This window comes from Centruroides vittatus, unplaced genomic scaffold (assembly GCF_030686945.1).
Source record: "Centruroides vittatus isolate TY-2023 unplaced genomic scaffold, ASM3068694v2 contig_883, whole genome shotgun sequence".
NCBI lineage: Eukaryota > Metazoa > Arthropoda > Arachnida > Scorpiones > Buthidae > Centruroides > Centruroides vittatus.
Genome location: NW_027122575.1, coordinates 1,299,517 through 1,318,822, shown reverse-complemented (window position 1 = coordinate 1,318,822; position 19,306 = coordinate 1,299,517). Strand labels below are relative to the sequence as shown.

Below are 19,306 nucleotides of genomic sequence, written 5' to 3'. Positions count from 1 at the left end.
ATCATTAAAAAAATTGAGCAACCAATGGCAATATGATCTAATGAGCAATGAAAATTGAATACTTGCTTTTGGAAGTTTACTGTAGTATATGTTGCTATAATGGCATTTTTCAGTAATTTCTTTGGGGGAATTTTTTTTTAAATAGGAAGTTACAAATTCAGAAATAATAATGTAGGTTTTGCTTCCATAATTATAATAATGCAGTTGTTAATGAAACATTCTGTATTCTCCATGGTTTATTTATAAAATATATATTTATAATGTTAGCTTACTATTTGTGAAACAAATAGAATTGATTTAATGCTAAACTAACACAAGTTTGAGAAATTGGATGAACTTTTTGTCATCAAACATTCTCTGCATCCAGTGAGCACTGATTTTTGCCATTTTAAAGTCGTCTTTGATTATTCTCATCACTGTTTAAAATATAGGTAGAATCTATTTATTCTCATAAATGGAGGTGAATGGTTATCTATAATTAAAAATATCTATGGTACTTGAAATTGTGTGTATTGGTACATTGTCACCTTTATGTAAAAATTACTGTCTCTATTTTTCTGCAAAGGCAATTTTCTGCATGTGCATATATACAATAGTGGGATTTTTACATGCCTATTTTTCATAGAACCATTAAAACCATTATCCTTAACTTTCTCCATTTATCATGTAATATGAAATGTGATGGTTATGCAATTCTATTTTTTTCTTATTTTGACCAATGACAGTGTTTCCTTTACTTCTGACAGTATTTGTTTAAAGAAAATTAAGTAACTAAACATAAACTGTGAAAAATTGGAAGAAATAAAAGGCTTTTTCCAATTTTTTAAAAATACATACCTCATTTATTGGAAAGATAAGTTTAAAAACTAGTTATGTGTAATTATAGTTGTATTGATAAATAAGTCAGTAGTTACAATGGAATTACCAAAACTTCCAATGCCATTATTTAAAAATTGAAAAGAATACATTTTAATAATTTAAGCATAGAAATGTGAGTGGAAGGTCATGACTTTTTTACATCTATAACATTGTCATAATTACTGGCTAAAAGATAATTTTTTCAGTTATAACATTAAGTCATATGAACTTCAGGATTTTTATCATAATTATCATAAAATAATTTTTCTCAAACATATTAAATTAATGTTTCTTTTTAATGTATTATTTCAGAGTGGTGGTATTAGAAAGCAAACCAACAGGTGACCTGTGCAGTCCATCAAACCTCTATGTTCTTGCAGGACATGAAAACAGTTACTAGATATACCAAATTAATTTTTGTTAGCAATATTTTGTAAAAATTTAAAATAACTTCAATTATAAGTTAACTTGTGCCATGTTTAGATTTTTCTCCCCCTTTTTTTTTATTATATACTTTGAGACATTTATGTCAAGTGATACCATGCATATCCACTTCGATATCATATTACTATTATTTTTTTGATAAGAGCGATATATTTGTTAAAATAAATTTTAAATAATTTGTCATATTAGACATATCTGCCGGATATTAAAATAGCTATAAAAATTATAAGTTATAATAACTTAACAGATTTTTAGTATTTTTACAAATTATATTGCATCCTGTATATAGTCACAAATAATCATACATTTGTAAATGAAATTTTTAGAAATCTCATCCTTTCATATCTTTGTATAAATTGTACTGTTTTTAAAAAAGGAAAAATTATCCATGGAATGTTAACAATTATCTCTTAATTCCATGGATGTCGTTTTATACGAAATTCCACTTTTTGTAAGTTTTTCTATTATTGAAAGTTCCAGGATTGTTAAAAAGAACAAAATTGATCTCCCCCAGTATTAAATTTAAATAGAAACCTGTAAATTTTCATAAGGCAGGGATATTTTAAGTTGTAATTATTGTAATAAAAATTCAATAACAATAGAATCTCAGAACATAAAAATATATGTAAATTAATTTATTAATTATTAACAGTTTATAAGTTATTATTAGCAAACAATAAATAAAATTTTGTAATGTTTGAATTTGATCATTGTTTTGAATATATATATATATATATAAAATGGTATATATTTTTAAATCCATAGAAATTGGTTGAATAATTTTCATGGATTTAAAAATTAATTTTTACATAATTATTTTCTTATTGTATTTAATATATTTTAATTTCAATTTCCCTATGTTTAAAAGAAAAAACAAAACTGTAAAACATAACAGATTCTAACTAATAAATATATAATTATTATGACCTGTCATTATTGTTTAATTCATTTATTTTTATGAAAAGATCCTCATAAGTATTTTAATTAAACATATTTTTACTGTCTTAAACATAATTTTACATTTTAGTAGCAATTTGTTCATTCCATTTCCAATGTAATAGTTCGTAATTTATTCCTTGTAATTCTTCTTCATTTAGATGATATTCTATGAAATAACACCATTATTTTCATTAATTTTTATGAGAAAAATTCCAAATCAAACAAAATAACACTTCTCCATTCCAAATCAAACAAAATAACACTTAGATTAATAATTTGACATATAACAATTAACAATACTAGTAATTTGTTTTTTGTCAAAAATGATGATATGCAGAAATGACAGTTAAACAATGTAGTGTATGAACAAAATCCATATTTTCATTAATTTTTATAGAGAAAATTGATACTACATTAAAATCCATGTCATCAAAATTTGAAAATAATTAGACATAACAGAAATATCTCTCTAAACTTATGGAATAAATTTTTAATACAAATTCATCACCACCATCAGAGCTTCCTTTGTAAAGCCTGTCCATTTTGTTTGGTTTTTTTCATCTCCTGTCTACACGTCTTGCTTCCTGTATTTCTCCTTGGCCATTCTCTTAATCTTTCTTCATGCATCTTTCTATGACCATACAAGTATTCTTTCCTTCTTCATCCTTTTAATATGATTCAAAGTACTTTATCTATTTGTCTTTGATAATATTTTCTACTTTGCTCAATCTCATTTTCTTCTGTATCTCTTATTTCTGTTTTCTCTCTATATATCATCCATATTATGCATGTCTTAAAAGCTTCATCTCTATAACTTTTGCCAATTCTCTCTGCACAATGTGTTGTCATAAATACTACATACACAAGATGATATTGTATGAAAAGTAATAACAGGTTCCAGAGGCTATTGCTTCCCTTCTCTATAGTATACAGGGTGAGTTTTTTTATCTTGAGACAACAAAATATCTTAATTGTATCTCATTATTTCGGAAAAAGGTTTAGATAGAAGTTGTAGGGTTTCAAAGGGGCGATCAATTGGTGACCTTGACCTTCAAGGTCATTTGAAGATCAAGTCTGTTTTTTTCAATGGGAATACATATTTTTTACCCCAGCAATGGAAAGAGCAGGAAATTTCACAATCAGATATATTCTTGACTCTAGGTCAAAGGTCAAGATTATTTTACAGTTAAAATTAAAAGCTTTTTCTGATGGGAAACCATACCTTTTATTACCAGAATAGACAGGGAGGTAAAATTTACATTTTTTTCAACACCTTATTACTTTGAACTTTAAAAGCATTCACTACTTTTAGCACTACCCAAAAGTACAATGTGGATGTAGTAATTTTCTGCTCCCTTTGAGATGCTTGTTTTCAGTAAGTCCCCTTGTCTCTCACTATTGGGATGCTTGTTTTCGGTGATTCACTTTACTTCTTACCGTTGCTTGAGATATTGGTTTTGGAAAAGAACTTTATAACAAATGTTCAAAATGATGCCCTTCCACTTCAATGCATTTGTTGAGCCATGTTTCAAATGATCGTGCTTGAGATGACCTTCAGAGTACAAATTTGGGGTACTCAAAGTTATGGCTGATTGTGAAATTTTCCACACTCTCCATTGCCTGAGTCAAAAATATATATTCCCATTGGAAAAAACAGACTTGACCTGCAAATGACCTTGAAGGTCAAGGTCACTAATTGATTGCCCTTTCAAAACCCTACAACTTTTGTCTAAACCTTTTTCTGAAATAATGAGATCCAATTAAGATATTTCATTGTCTCAGATATACAGGGTGCTTTTTTTTTTATCTTAACACATTGATAAAAATAAATTTGCCTTCTTCTGATGTCTTTTAGTCACTTTTTTTTATATTTCCTCCTCTTTTCTTTAATGCTGCTTAAGTATTTGAACTTGTCCATTTCCCTTAATTCTCTACCACTAATTTTTATTTTAACACTGCTACTGTTCTTTTTGCGAATTTAGTAATGCATTATATTGAAATTCTATACTTTAAAACTTAAGCAGATAACAGAATGATATATATGTATGATGTAGATTTTTAAGAACAGTACTGTGAAGACATCTAAATTTTAATTATTTTTTGACTCACCTCTCTACATAAGCATTGTGTTGATTTTTTCCCCTTTGAATTTATGCTTATATTATAGTAAAAGAATAAATTAAAAAGCTATTTTAATATCAATTTGGCCCAATAATGATATCAATATTTATGATTTTAATGATAAAACAAAGGAATAAAAGTAAATCATTTATTTATTTTATTATCAAATATAAATTAACAATTTTTTAAATCTTGCATAACCATTATCTGGCATTTCATGTTTAAAACATTTTGTACAGGCTGGTAACCTTGTATTATGTAATTTTTGTATTCGAATGCCACCATCCGCCTATTTGATAGAAAGAAGGGACTGTTGTGGAAGAGGGTTGAAGTAATTCCAATGAAAGTAGTTGAGAGGATGATCAACAACAACTAATTAATACTGGTTTATTATTAATATTTGAAAAGTGATCCATGTTAGACAGGTTGTGATGACTCTGCATGTGATGAAAGTTGTTAACCTTAATGTCTGAAAGACTTCATACGAAATTTGTTTAAATAAAAAAATCTTGTAAAAGTGCTAGAATAATTGCTTTTATGTGATGATAGTGTTTAAATTTTGGTAACAGATTGTACGAACTATGGGTGAAGTATGTTCTTGTAAATATTGCATTTATAGAAAAATTATTAAGCTGCAATTTGAAAAAATTATAGACTTAGACAATGGGATGACAATAGGGAATTTATATCTGTCCTTCCTTAATCTTGAAAAAGGAGTTACATGACTCTATTGCTAACAGGAAAAGTACAATGTACAGGGGCAAGACTACCACTAAAAGAACTGAGAACATTGTGACGAAAAATTGCAGTCCAGCATTGTGACCATGTCACGATAAATAATTGCTCAATAGAATTAGTTTGGCTTAGTTGGTTATGGCAACTTGACACAGAGCGATCTACTGAGGGGGATGCATCCCGAAAAGACTTTTATGGGAAGCTGGTGTTACTAACATGAAGAAAACCCCAAAAACTCCTTTTGGCAAGCCCAAACCCACATCTAACTAACTACCAGCATTCAATGATTTTATCCACTCGGCTACTGGAGGCCGCTTATTATAATTAAGAAAGTACCGTTCAGAAACGAAAAACCCGAGTCATTAGATGTGAAAAATTAAATAATTATAGACTTTTCACAGGGTAACACTTTTGATTCCATGCAGGCAAGTGCTATGTGCTACCCGTCTCAGTAATGATATAGTAGTGAGTGTATTTCACACTATATAATTGTCGCAGTAATTACATGAATATAATATATATTTCTTAAAATTATAACCTTTTTCATAAGAATTACATTTAGGTTAATATTTTGTTAAATTTTTGCCAATAGATGCCCCTATGTGCAAATCAGCAAATAGAATGTAGATAGGGATTAATTGATTTATAAAATCCAATAGATATTTTGGGGGGTGATATACCACATTATCTAAGTCAGAAGTATGTAAACATAACTGCCAAGTTTCATTGCAATTGGTTGAACGGCTTAGGAATGTATAGTGAGATAGTGAGCGAACAAACATCCTAATATATATATATATATATATATATATATATATATAGATGGTTGCTGTTATCAAAGGAAACATTTTTCACTTCCAATAAAGCATTTTATTTGTATGCTTTATTGACAAAAGGCTTAAGTAAGGTTTCTTGATGGAAATAATATTGGAGTGTTGCTAATATTAGTTATAAAATAAAATTAGTATTTATCAGTGTACAATGATATAATATATAGTATTAAAAATATTTATCAAATCTTTTAAAATAAAAAAAAAAGTAGAATTAATATTTTATGACAAATAGTTTCATCAATAAATATTAGCAATTGATTGTTTTGATACCTAGCATCATGAAAAATACAGCTAGAAGATAAATTTGACTTCAGTAGAACTTTTTTTAACCATTAAAAATCAGTAAATGATTTTAATATTTGCCTATATATAAAAAGTTAAAATTTTCATCAAATTAAAATTTATAAATGTGTATTTTATTTTAAATTGTTTTACTGTTGTTAGTTTTATTTTATAATGAAGTTGGATGCTGCAGCCTGACTGTTCAGCTTTTCAACTGCATATCATTAAGAGAACCAAAGTGATATGAAAATAAACCACATAGTAATGTTCAAAATAACACCCAGTCGGTTGAACAAAACACAAAGTTTATATTTACAAGACAAATATACAAAATAATACAAAATAACGTTACAACTAATTATGCACAGAACACTAATCCAAGTGACCACCAACTATTATCCGTACAAGTTTCGTCGGAAAAACACCTTACGATCTCAGGTTACAGACTTAGAATTAGCAACACTTCTGAGTCAGGAACAGTTCGTAGTAGACCACTGGAGTTCACTTTCACCAGATTTCCGTAACGTCCAACGAGAGAGATAGTTAGAACTTCGATAGAAAACGATTCCGATCCGATCCTTTCCCGCCGAAACTACTACTTAAATAGTGGCTGGCGTTCGAATCCTCCACCAATCAAATTCGAATGTTTCCACAACGTCCGGCCAACGGTCACTTTCCGACAGCCAATTGTCCGTCTATCGTCGATTTGAAACACAACGGATCTTTCCAACGGACCTTTCTAACGGTTCTTCAGTCACGAAAGTTCGTTATCTTGGACCAGGGCGGGAATCGCTCGCCTAGGCGATTCCATACCCTACACACATGTTGATTTTAAGTTATAAAACCAATAAGAACTGTCAGTGATTTACAAATAAACATGTGGCAAAAAACTATAATATGTCAACCACACAATGCAGGATAATCTGAAATACGTACAGGTATACCTCGCCTTACGTCGGTAATTGGTTCCAGGAGAGGCGACGTAAGTCGAAAAACGATGTAAGTTGAATTTACATGTGTAGTTTCGATGTAAGTCGAAGTCGAAACTATGGTGAAAAATGCCAATAATGAGCACTTAAAAACCACTAAATAAGACAACAACACAGAAACACAGATGTTTTCATGTTTCGTTCTCTAGGATTTATGATGATTATATTAACATTTACTGTAAATGTACACATTTTAATATGATTTTATGTGCTTTTAACACTTTTCTAATGATATTACAACTTCAATATTTGTGGCGGATCGGATGTAAAGTCGAATAAAATGACTTAAACTTGATTTTTATTTCTCCATATACTTTTTTGACAAACGACATAACTCGAAACAACGTAACTCGAGGTATACCTGTATAAATGTTACCAAACATGCAAATTTCCTATAGAACAAGTATTAGAACAATAGATAACAACACATCTTCAACAATCAATCTGACAAAAGTTTTATATTTTATTTTCTGAGGAACTATCTTTTATTTATTTCTATTTACAAATTCAATAAGACAACATTTTTTTGTTGTTTTTGTATAATTGAACTTTCAATTGTTCACTGATAGATTTTATCAAGATATCTAAATATCAGTTTGTTAAAGATGATAATTCAAATTAAAATGCTTTAAATAAGATTTAATCTTGGATTACAGAGTTTTATCATTTTTATGAACTAATAACCACAGAATTTTTAAGTAAAACTTTATCAATGCTTTTCAATACAGCATTTAATAAAATAGCAAATATTTTCAAAAACATTATTTACATGATTTTCCAATCATAATAAATATGTTCTAATAACTTCTTTAAATTGTTTCTTCATAATAAAAATTCCTTTAATGGCTTCATTTTTCTCATTTATGCAATTTCTTCACATATAATAAACATAAGCAATTTCAAGTGTACTGTAAATACACAGACTAACTTTATATGCTTATCAGTATAAAATTTTTTAAATTGTAAGATAAGTATAAAGCAAGATTATTAAATCATCTTATTCAGATTTACATTGATTACAGTTTAGATTTGTAATTGTTCATATGCTGAATATTAATATATTATAGACAAGACCAACTATAATCCATAAAATTAGTAATTATTTTTCTTAAACAATGAAATTTTATTCAACTTTATCTTCAGATTCTATTTATTTGGATTATGCTAATAAATATTTGCTAAAACTGTTACAAAAACAGGATACAGTAGAATCTCATTTTAATGGATCACTTGGGCTGCCAAAATTTATCCATTGTTCGAAGAATCCGTTATATTGCAAACAATGGACTTCCTGTACACCCAGGAAAATAGAGTTGTTTGAAAAAATTTCCATGTTTTAATCCTCTACACACAAGAAATGCCAGTACTTGAAATTATTCAGTCTCTTGAGATTTTTGTTCTTTATTCTATAGAAATATGTATGTTACAATATCATATTATTCTGTACATGTGTACGACAAAGCTGACAGAAACTGTATATATACTGTAAACATAAAAAGTGGCAAATTACATATGCTCATTAGTACTTCACTCGACTTCATGATTTGTTAAAAAACTAATCTATCTTTGTTTGTTTTGATGCTGTTTTTCTGCCTATTAAATACAATTTCTTGATATTAGCAATGTCATGTACAACTTGTTTGTTTATTCTGATACTCATCAGGAAGGCCTTCATGACTTGCAAAGAATCTACGACCTCACTAAATTTCGGCACTACGCTTAGACTAGAGTCAGAATGTTCACTAGGTGGATCCTCCTCGATCATATCAACCTGCTGACTTTCTTTGTACAATTCTTCAATTGTACTGTACATATCCCAGATGTAACAAGTGCATCATTGAATTCTACAAATTGCCAGAAACACCCAAATATTAACTAAATCTCAAAAAAACACAAAATTTACAATAGATGGGGCTAGAAAAAAATCCATTCTTCCAAGTTATGGATCTGCTAAAAGGAGGCAAAATTACATTGATTTAACGGGACTTGAAAAAAATCTGTTATCCCAAGAAATCCATTGTTCTGCGATCCATTAAAATGAGATTCTACTGTACTTTCAAAATGACATGAAAAACAATAAGTTAATGTAAACTTCTTTTATGGGTTTTAATATAAATTATATTTTTGTATAACTTATATATGAATAAAAAGTTAATTTTATCAGATGAAATAATACATCACTTAAAAACCTATAATCCAGCAATTTTTTTCAATACATGCAAACATTTTTGCCTGTGTCATCAGGCACAAAACATTTGCACCTATTAAAGAAGTGCTGGATTATAGGTTTTTAGAGTTTTTAATTAACCCAATATTCAGCAGTAGTATAATACATCACTTTTTATGTATTAGCAAAAACTGTTGGAAATTTTTAATATAGTATTATTATTAATCTCTAGAAAGAAATTTGGGTTTACTTTTAAGTAATATAACCTATATCAATTTTTAATGGATCTATATAGATCCATAGAAAATTGATATAGATTTTTCTATATATAGAAAATTGATTATGTATATATAGTGTGTACATGCATTCATATCAATGTCAAAAATCTTCATTTAAAAAATTTTTTTGGTAGAAAGTTATTCTTTATATTTGTTCACATTCTAATAAGATAAAAGTTAAAGTTACTCAACAATACACTTTTTATTTTAATACACTTATAGACATATTAAAATAATTAATTATTTATAAATTTATATATGAGCACAACTTTTTCATGATTACTCAGTTACTACAATGAAGATGAAAAAACAAACTTGTTTTTGGTACTCTCGTAATATTCACAATCTCAATGTTGACTCCAAATTATTTCTATAGGAAGTAATAATTAAGGTACACAGGAATAAATAAAAATATTATCAATTTATGTGTGTGAAAATTATCACATATTGATAGTTTATTAAAATTTATTTGTATATATTATAGATAAATTGTAATGTCTTTGGATATGATGAATTTACTTCTCACACTAAAATCACTGTATATAAGTTCTAGAATAAAAATACTTGTTGATTCTGATATAAACTTCTTGTTTGGCTAAAACATTTCAGAAAAGAAAGGTTTGCCATAGATTGAATTAATTTCAATTTTTGATATATTATATGCACCTGAAAAATCAGAATGAAGATTTGTGCATTTATCGTAAAACTTTTAAAATATGAATTTTGTTACAAGATTCAATATAACATCAATTTTTGAAATTATATAAGAATCTAATAGCAAAATATTTTACTTTCATCAAATTTATAACATTAAACACGTTGGCAATATTTAAAAAATATATTATGCGAGTCTGAAAAATTCTAAAGTTTAAATTAATTTATCACTTAACAGTAAATATTACAAACAGATCTCTTTATTATACTGTATATGACACTTTGCTAATCAATAATTACATGTTTTTTGAGTTTTTAATTGATCAGTAGTACAGTAATTTTATGTTTGAGTCCATATTTCAAAAATTTTCAGTTCTGAAAAATGTGTAAAATATCATTTGAAAAATATATTCCAGAATCAGGCAAAGTATTAATATAAGACAAATCAAATGCACAGTTTAACATGTAAATAAAAATATTTTCACTTACCACACTTAATGAATGTTGAGAATCACTATGCATTTGCTCATCAAATCATATAATTTTCTATTATTACTACATATAACTGCTAATTAAAAATACAAAATTTCCTCATTTTAGTGTTAAAAACTGCATTAAAGTTATCCAAAAATTACTCAAATATTATTTATTTTCCAATTTATTCTCCAATAAATTTTGGAGGTCTTTTTTCAATAAAAGCTTGTATTCCCTCTAATCTATCTTTAGTTGGAATTACTTGGGCATAATACGCTTGTTCGTACGCTAAACCGCTCGTTATATCAACTTCCAGACCATTATTAATTGCTAATTTTGCCATTCTTAACGCAACCGGGCCCTGCGTTCGGATTTCTTCAGCCAATTTCATGGCTTTGTGAAAAGCGGCATCGCCTTCCTTATTTTGTTCGGTAACTTGATTCACTATACCAAATCGGTACGCTTCCGTACCATCTATTACTCGGCCGGTGAATATCAATTCTTTAGCAAAACCGGGACCGATCAGACGGGCGAGCCTTTGCGTTCCACCTCCTCCGGGTATAATGCCAAGTTTAGTTTCAACTAAACCCATTTTTGCGGACGAAGCGGCAACTCTTAAATCACAAGCCAAAGCCAATTCTAAACCACCTCCTAAAGCTGCTCCATCTAATACGGCAATTGTCGGCATCGGTAAATCTTGTACTTCGACCACCATTTTTCTCAATTTAGCAACAAAAGGACCCACTTCTTCTTGCGGCATAACTGCACGTTCTTTTAAATCGGCTCCCGCACAGAATATTCCAGGCACGTAGCTTCGTATTATGAGGCAACGAATATTTTTCTCAAATTTCAACAAGTCAATGGTACTAGCAATAGAACCGACTAGATTCTTACTAAAAGCATTCCTCGCTTTAGGTCTATTGAATCCAATTATGGCGATTCCATCTCGATCTCCAGTCAACTTTTCAAATATAAACTCATCACTGGAAGGAGCTGTCGACATGCGATAACTACTTACACAGCCCCTAAATCTTGTAAATTTAAATACATTTTTTACTAAATTCTGCATCTTGATTGAAAGTTTCCTTAGACTATTGCTAAATTGAACTTAATCTTATCACAAAAAAGATGCTTCTAACATTATCTGAAACAATCTCGAAACACGTGACATTTCCCCATCTTATTTACAAATAATAATAATAAACACCAGCTGAGGTCTGTCGTTTGATTAGAATTAGCCCAAATATCGCCAAATTTGGGATGGAATTTATAAAGCAACGTAACATTATTATTAACTTTTACGGATAAATCAGAAAATTTTAAAATTATTATCGATACACAAAAGTTAATAAAAATATTTAATACTGTATTTTGTCTTATTTCATTTTAAACACATGTAAACGCTTACAATATAATATGCAATCTTTGATTCCCGTATTCACAACCATAATAATCAATGATCAAGAGTTAGAATTAGAAGTTAAATAATAAGCATTCACTACTAAGCTATGGTGTACTTCTAATTCTTGATTCTTGAGTGTGAATTCGGCCATAAGTGAGCTAATATACAGTTTACAATTTTTTTATTACAATACATTAAGAAACTTCTTTCCTCTCTGTGAGCACCGAAGGCATTTTTTTTATGCTCCTGGGGCTGGAGCCAAACTACTATAAAAAAAAAGCCCAAAAAAAAGAAACAAAAAAGAAAACCTCCGAAACAATAAACAAAATCATCCCCACCTTAAGCCCCTTAACAACAAACAAACTATGATCCCCATTCAAACACCCTTCCCGCACAACATCCCGCCACCATTGAACTCTAGTCAATACCAAGACCAAACCACCAAAAAACAAAAGACTCCCCCCTATCCCATAAAAACAACGAACCAACCCGCTCACCAAAAATAAACCAGTTAAAGGCCAAGGGCTCACATGGATCAAATGATAAGGATGAAAATTTTCCATAAACTAAATCTCAGCAGAATAAAGCCCAACCAAAACCATAAAAACATAAGATTGAATAAAAGCAACAGCCAATTCAAATACCAATAAAAGACTTAAAGCAGATACCCCACAAACTATAACCCCACCACTCAAAGTAATTGCCGAACCTAAAAGAACAATCAAAAGATGACCTGCAATTATATTAGCCGCCAATCGTACAGAAAGAGTAATAGGACGAATCAAATTTCTAACCGTCTCAATCAACACCATAAAACCCATCAACACAAAAGGAGTTCCCAATGGAACCAAATGAGCAAACATATGACGAGTCTTATTAATCCAACCAAAAATCATCAAAGAGAGCCAAAAAGGCAAAGCAAGAACAAGAGTCACTAACAAATGACTAGTGGCTGTAAAAACAAAAGGAAACAAACCTAAAAAATTATTCATCACAATAAATCAAAACAAAGAACACAATATCAAACTAACCCCACCTCAATAACTAGAAAAAAGAAAACCAACCTCCCTAGCTAACCCCCTAGTAATTATCTCCCAAACCACCAAATAACGAGAAGGCACTACCCAAAACAATAAAGGGAGAAACAAGCCCCCAACAAAAAGACTAACCCAATTCAAGCCTAAGCCCATAACAGAAGCAGGATCAAAAACAACAAACAAATTAACTATCATTCTCAAAATCAAACCAACCCAAATGTCTCCCCCCGTTCTATCACCTTAAAAGAAACAATATAAAAAAAATAAAAAAACACCAAATAAAATAAATAAATCAAACCTCACTCAATTCAAAAAAGAATCCACAGAAACACTCTCAATAACAATAGGTATAAAACTATGATTAGCCCCACAAATCTCAGAACACTGACCATAATATAACCCAGGCCGGTTAATCAAAAAACAAACCTGATTAACTCGGCCTGGAACTGCATCCATCTTAACTCCTAGCCCAGCACAAGCTCAAGAATGAATTACATCAGAAGATGTAATTAAAATTCGAGTAAATACACCTCAAGGCAAAACAGTACGATTATCCACATCCAACAATCGAAAACTATCTTCCTCTAAAGGAAGTATAAAAGAATCAAACTCAATATCAACAAAATCAGAATATTCATAACTTCAATACCACTGATGCCCAACAGTTTTCAAAGTCAAATCAGGACAATGAACCTCCTCAACCAAATACAAAACACGAAGAGAAGGAAAAGCAATAAAAATTAAAAGAACTGCCGGAATAAAAGTTCAAAAAACTTCAATTTCCTGTCCCTCCACAATAAACCGATTCAAATAAGTATTAGCTAAAATACCCGAAACAAAATAAAAAACCAACACTGTAATTATAATCAAAACCACCATAGAATGATCATGAAAAAACATCAACTGCTCTATTAAAGGAGAAACACTATCCTGAAAAGAAAGCATCCCCAAGTCAGTCCCGGCCAGTTTCACAATGGGGAAAGGACGAGTAGTTAAGGGCATATCCGAATTCTACAGGTTCGTCATCCGAATTTGATCCCAGAGCGGATAACTGACACTTTAACTGTCTCGAGCCTCTCCATTGTTACTTGAAGCATGTTAGATGACTTGAGACTCCATTGTACATCGATAAGTGTGGCAATCTTAGAATAAAGTAAAAAAGTATACTATTTAGTGTGCGTACACAGTTGTTATTATTGAAGGGTCTTGATACTAAATGTATGTACTTATATTAATTTTCTTATATATATTTGATACACTGAATTCAATAATTTGTTTGTTTCATTCATTCGAAGAAAGCTTGTTAATAATTTTATAGTCCGCATTTAAATTGATCTATTAAATAATAGTTAATTTTAACAAGTATTTTATTTTTAATATTAAAGTTTGTAACATTTATTTCATTATTAAATATTATTATTTATAAATTGATTATTTCTTAATTTTGTTTAAACCAAGTTAATGGCTTTTTAGGCTTCTTCCACGTAAATAGGAGTTTACTTTTTGATTAATAAAAATTATATGTCACAGGGGCATCAGGATTTCAGAGATGCTTAGGTGGAGCATGGCCAAAACCAAAAGTTGGGAACCACTGGTCTGGAGGGAGGAACTGGCATTTTTCCTGGGCAAGGAGAAAATTTAAAGGTCCGTAGTAGTTGCTACCCCTATAAATTAATGTTATGTCCATAAAGGAGGAGCATTTGCTGAGATATAAATTTGGGAGTCAAATTATTTTCAAGCCTCAGCCACAGACTGCTACGATTATGATGCTACACTCAGTAACGATGATACGCACGCAGGGGAGGATTTACATAAGGACCAATAGGGCTTAAGCCCTGGGCCTCCAAGTGTCAAAGGCCAACAAAAATTAAATTATCATAAATTTTAATACTTTTTCATTAACAATGAACACTTATTGGATAGTAAAAAATAGTTATCATTAATATTAATTTATAGTATTATTTGTTCATTGTAATAATTCTTAATCTAAGAAAAAATGGGGCCCCATTGGGCTTCAATAAGCCCTAGGCCCCGAAAAACCTAGATCTGTCCCTAGTGGTAAAGGTGGTAGGCACGATTTTGTTCACCCAATTTGAAGCTTTTGTTGTCTTTTGTTGAAAATTTCTGAAATTTTGCAGGGAGGTTTGTGTATTATGGGGATTGATGCAATTAAGTTTTGGTGGTTAAAGGTTGAGTGGGTAGGAAAATAGATGGGATCGTGTGTCATATCTCGAGTGGGAGTGGACTTAACGACAATTTTAAAAAATTACATTTAAATTAGCTTTATCTCTCAGTATTGTTATGTACCGTATTTATAACTGTGCATGTTGGCTTATAAAATATTCTAATTAGTATATTAATATAACCTTATTTATCACTATAGCAACAATTATTCCAACATACGAGATACAGAATAATTTTGAGCTTATCAAACTAATTTATATTCATTAAAATCAGTAATGAAATCATTGCTGAATATAAAGGTATATTTCTTTGTCGTCATCTTTTCTAGTTAAATATTCTCTTTCGATCAAACTTTCTATTCGTGTCTTAATCGATAGAATACAGGGTTGGAATCGATGCTTTAACAGTAACATCACGCTGGAAATTTAAGTCCTTGTGAATGAAGTACATTCGAGGCCTTCGTCGTTTTTACAATGGCTTCTTCTACTTCATATTTTCCATCTTCATTTATATTGTCCTCGATAACTTTACCGGATCTTGTCGAATCTCTGTTCTTGTAAGGTTGGACTTTTACGCGATAAAATCTCGAAGAAAGGTTTCGTTGACAGTGAACGTGTCGCTAGACTGAAAGGGAGTTCCTTTGGGATGTTTAAGTAAGATTCTCTGCCATGGTTTATCTAAGATTAAAGTCTCTAATGATCTTTTTAAATCTTTCTCTGGTATATCTGTTTCAACTAACATATCGTCAAACGACACACACTTTCTGGAATTAAACAACATTAAAATACACATTTGATAAGTGGACAATTGAAGAATATAATTTCTAGGATTGCCATTAATTAAAGAATTTTTAGAGATGAGCTTAGTACAATCCCCATGACCAGAATTCTCTTGCAACATTTCTCCGCAGAATTCGGCAAAAATATCCGCCAACCAAATTGAGGCTGCAACATTAATTTACGTCCGCAATGTCTCTTCAAATAAAATTTCATAAAAGCATTCAAGATTTTCCTCGGGTATTCTGGTAAACAGCAATTTACGATAGATTTTTGTATTGGCCGAAGTCAGAACTTTAATATTCAATTCATTTTATTTGGGAAATGTCTAGAAATTTGTGTGTTATTGTTAAAATCTTCGATGGTTCCATGTGAAATTATCACATCTTTAATCATTTTCTCTAATTTAAAAGTGTATTTACTACCGCATTCCATCTTTAAGCCGATTTCTTGTTCGGAGTCGTCAGATATTCTATTGAAAAGTAATCGCTTGACCATGTGCTGCATGTAGTACTTTAAAAACAGATCTTTATCCTAAAGATAGCGAAACAGAATAAAACTTTTATCAATAATTCCTCCTTCAATATCTCCAGTAAAGTCTCTGGCTTTCTATTTTCATTTATCATTTATAAACAGAGAGAGATATATATTCTGAATATTTCGGATCTAAATTTAAGAGATATTCGAAGTCGTTAAAATGATTTCAGTTTTTCTTATTTTTATTTTAGAAAATCAACTTCGTTCCGATAGCAAATTTTATTGTTGTGTATTATTGCTATTGTTTATAGTTTTATTTGTATTATTTGCTAAAATACTTCATTCTTTGACAAGTGATTATAATTTACACAAATAAAAGTTTGAAAAGAAAATATCAATTATTAAATATTCGAATTATTGTCGAATGATTATCCTATATTTAACAGGACTTTCGAAGAGAGTTCTATTCTGGTCGAAAGTGTTAAATTATTCGATTAAAATCCAGAAATTAAGAAATATTTCTTCCTCGATGGCTTTAAAATGATAACTGATGATAAACACTCAATTCTGTTTTTACAGAACGGTCCCAACGTACTGTGATTACGACATACCATTGACACCAAACTTCTTGCTCCTCCTCTTCTCCCGCACTCCACCACACTTGTTTATTTATTTGAAGAAGCTAACGTTTTCCAAATTCACTTCCCGCATATCTGCATATATAAACGAGGATGTTTGTTTGTTTGCTCGCTATGCACGCCTAGGCCATTCGACCAATTGACTGAAGGATTGACTGAAACATGAAACATGTGTTTCAGTCAATTCTTCAGAGGCATCAATTAACTCTACGGCTGGCTTGGTTATGGAAAACATGAAAAAGATAGAAGTTATTGTAAGGGACCTGTGAGATAACGCCAGTTTCTTCATTCTTCTTTCGGCTTTTTAATATAACTTTTATATATTTTATCTTACATGTTTTAATTGAAACACCAACTGAAAAGGGACTATTTTAAAGTCCGAAATGCATTTCGGATCTATTTTATACAATTTATACATATTAGTTTTAATTATTGTGAAATCTCTTTTTGAAAACTTAAATATATATTAAGAAATTTTGTCTTCATGTTCACTGGTGTGATAAACCCTAACGTAAAGTAACTGTATTTAATGAAGTTGTTATACGTTATTAGCATCTACAATTATTTACGAAACCGATTATTGCTCTGAAAATTAAGTTTTTTGCCATTCTATAATAATTAAAAATATAGAAATTTTTATAACAAAATCACCTAACAGATGGCGCCACACACAATTCTATTTATTATATTGTGATTAAAAACATAAAAGTTATTTTCTAAATAAAATCTAACAACAGCCGAGAAAGTTACGCAACTGGTTGCTGGATTTTTTGATTATAAAAAGAAAATTAAATCGTTCGTTTCAAGCACTTTTTTCGATTTCATTATAGGAACAACCAGGGGCTGATCTAGGTTTTTTGGGGCCTAGGACTTATTGAAGTCCAATGGAGTCTCATTTTTTCTTAGATTAAGAATTATTACAATAAACAAATAATACTATAAATTATCATTATTATTATATTATTAATATTAACTATTTTTTACTATCCAATAAGTGCTCATTGTTAATGAAAAAGTATTAAAAATTTATGATAATAATTCAATTTTTGTGGGCCCTTGACACTTGGGGGCCCAGGGCTTATGCCCTATTTGTCCTTATGTAGATCCACCCTTGTTTACCACGTAAATCTGTTATTTTTTTACCTATCGCCATACTTTCCCTCTGTTATATACAACAGATCCGAGAAAGTAAAAGAGTAAAAATGTTGTTGCTTCAAAAATTCTAATATTTAAAATTGAATTACAATTTTCTATAAATTTCGTTTCGTAGGGACATTTTTGATTTTACAGATTAATTAATATCCTTAAATAAGTGATCCATAAACAAACAGTAAGTTTTTTCAACAAATCATTCATCTCAAAATTAATATTGTTATGATTCAAATTTGAATGAAAATACAATTTAGGAATTAAACGATATGTTATATAGAATCTATTCATTGTCGTATTAACGTTTAGTATCCCTTAAATTTGTTTAAAAGGAAAATTTTTCTGCTTCACCTAACATTTTGCCTTTACAAATAGTATTTTGTTCGTAGGACGGCGTGAAAGAGAAAAAGTAATAATTATGCAGATTTAATGTTAAGAATAAATAAAGATATTTTTAATAAAGGAATTATGTTGATTGAATCTGTACAAAATATTTCCAACATTGTTATAAAACAACTCAGTTTTCAAAGAAATGGTTGAATCGATTGATTCTTAGGTCATTGACCTAACCTGAAAATATTCTTTTTTCTTTAGGAGCATGGACATAAACAAATCAAATATTACGAAAAGATATTTATATTTTTCTTTAAAGTTTTTCAAAAAAATTACCTACAATTTTATAAATTTAATTCAAAAGTTTTTCATGTATTTTACAAATTTTATGAAAGATAACATACAACTTTAAAATGTTTTAATTGCAAACAAATCATTAAAATGCACAAGCCTATATACTGTATAACCTAATTAATTCAAAATATTTGAATGATTTAACTGTTTATTACTGGAATTTATAAATATATAATATATAT

At 29.6% G+C, this 19,306-nt stretch overlaps 2 protein-coding genes and 2 pseudogenes across 2 annotated transcripts in view; 1 reads left to right on the top strand and 3 right to left on the bottom strand.

Moving 5' to 3' along the window:
• The window catches only part of LOC136983582 (mitogen-activated protein kinase kinase kinase kinase 5-like), a 65,252-nt gene extending 63,024 nt beyond the window's left edge, over positions 1–2,228 (top strand). Inside the window, 1 exon segment of the mRNA XM_067280376.1 lies at positions 1,171–2,228. Coding sequence (XP_067136477.1) covers positions 1,171–1,258 — 88 coding nt within the window. The 3' untranslated portion in view covers positions 1,259–2,228.
• An 8,314-nt stretch (positions 2,229–10,542) lies between these two features.
• On the bottom strand, positions 10,543–11,976 carry LOC136983576 (methylglutaconyl-CoA hydratase, mitochondrial). The gene is made up of 2 exons (XM_067280371.1): positions 10,790–11,976; positions 10,543–10,675 (listed from the first exon to the last, which is right to left on the bottom strand). The coding sequence occupies exon 1, from the start codon at positions 11,841–11,843 to the stop codon at positions 10,959–10,961; it is 885 nt and encodes a 294-aa protein (XP_067136472.1). The 5' UTR covers positions 11,844–11,976; the 3' UTR covers positions 10,543–10,675; positions 10,790–10,958.
• Positions 11,977–12,731: 755 nt separating this feature from the next.
• Positions 12,732–13,492, bottom strand: LOC136983578 (ATP synthase subunit a-like; annotated as a pseudogene).
• Positions 13,493–13,510: 18 nt separating this feature from the next.
• LOC136983579 (cytochrome c oxidase subunit 2-like) lies at positions 13,511–14,158 on the bottom strand (annotated as a pseudogene).
• Between the last annotated feature and the right edge of the window lie 5,148 nt (positions 14,159–19,306).

What these genes read in the sequence shown, in the direction of transcription:
- LOC136983576 (XM_067280371.1), bottom strand. Translation starts at nt 11,843, where the DNA reads ATGCAGAATTTAGTAAAAAATGTATTTAAATTTACAAGATTTAGGGGC.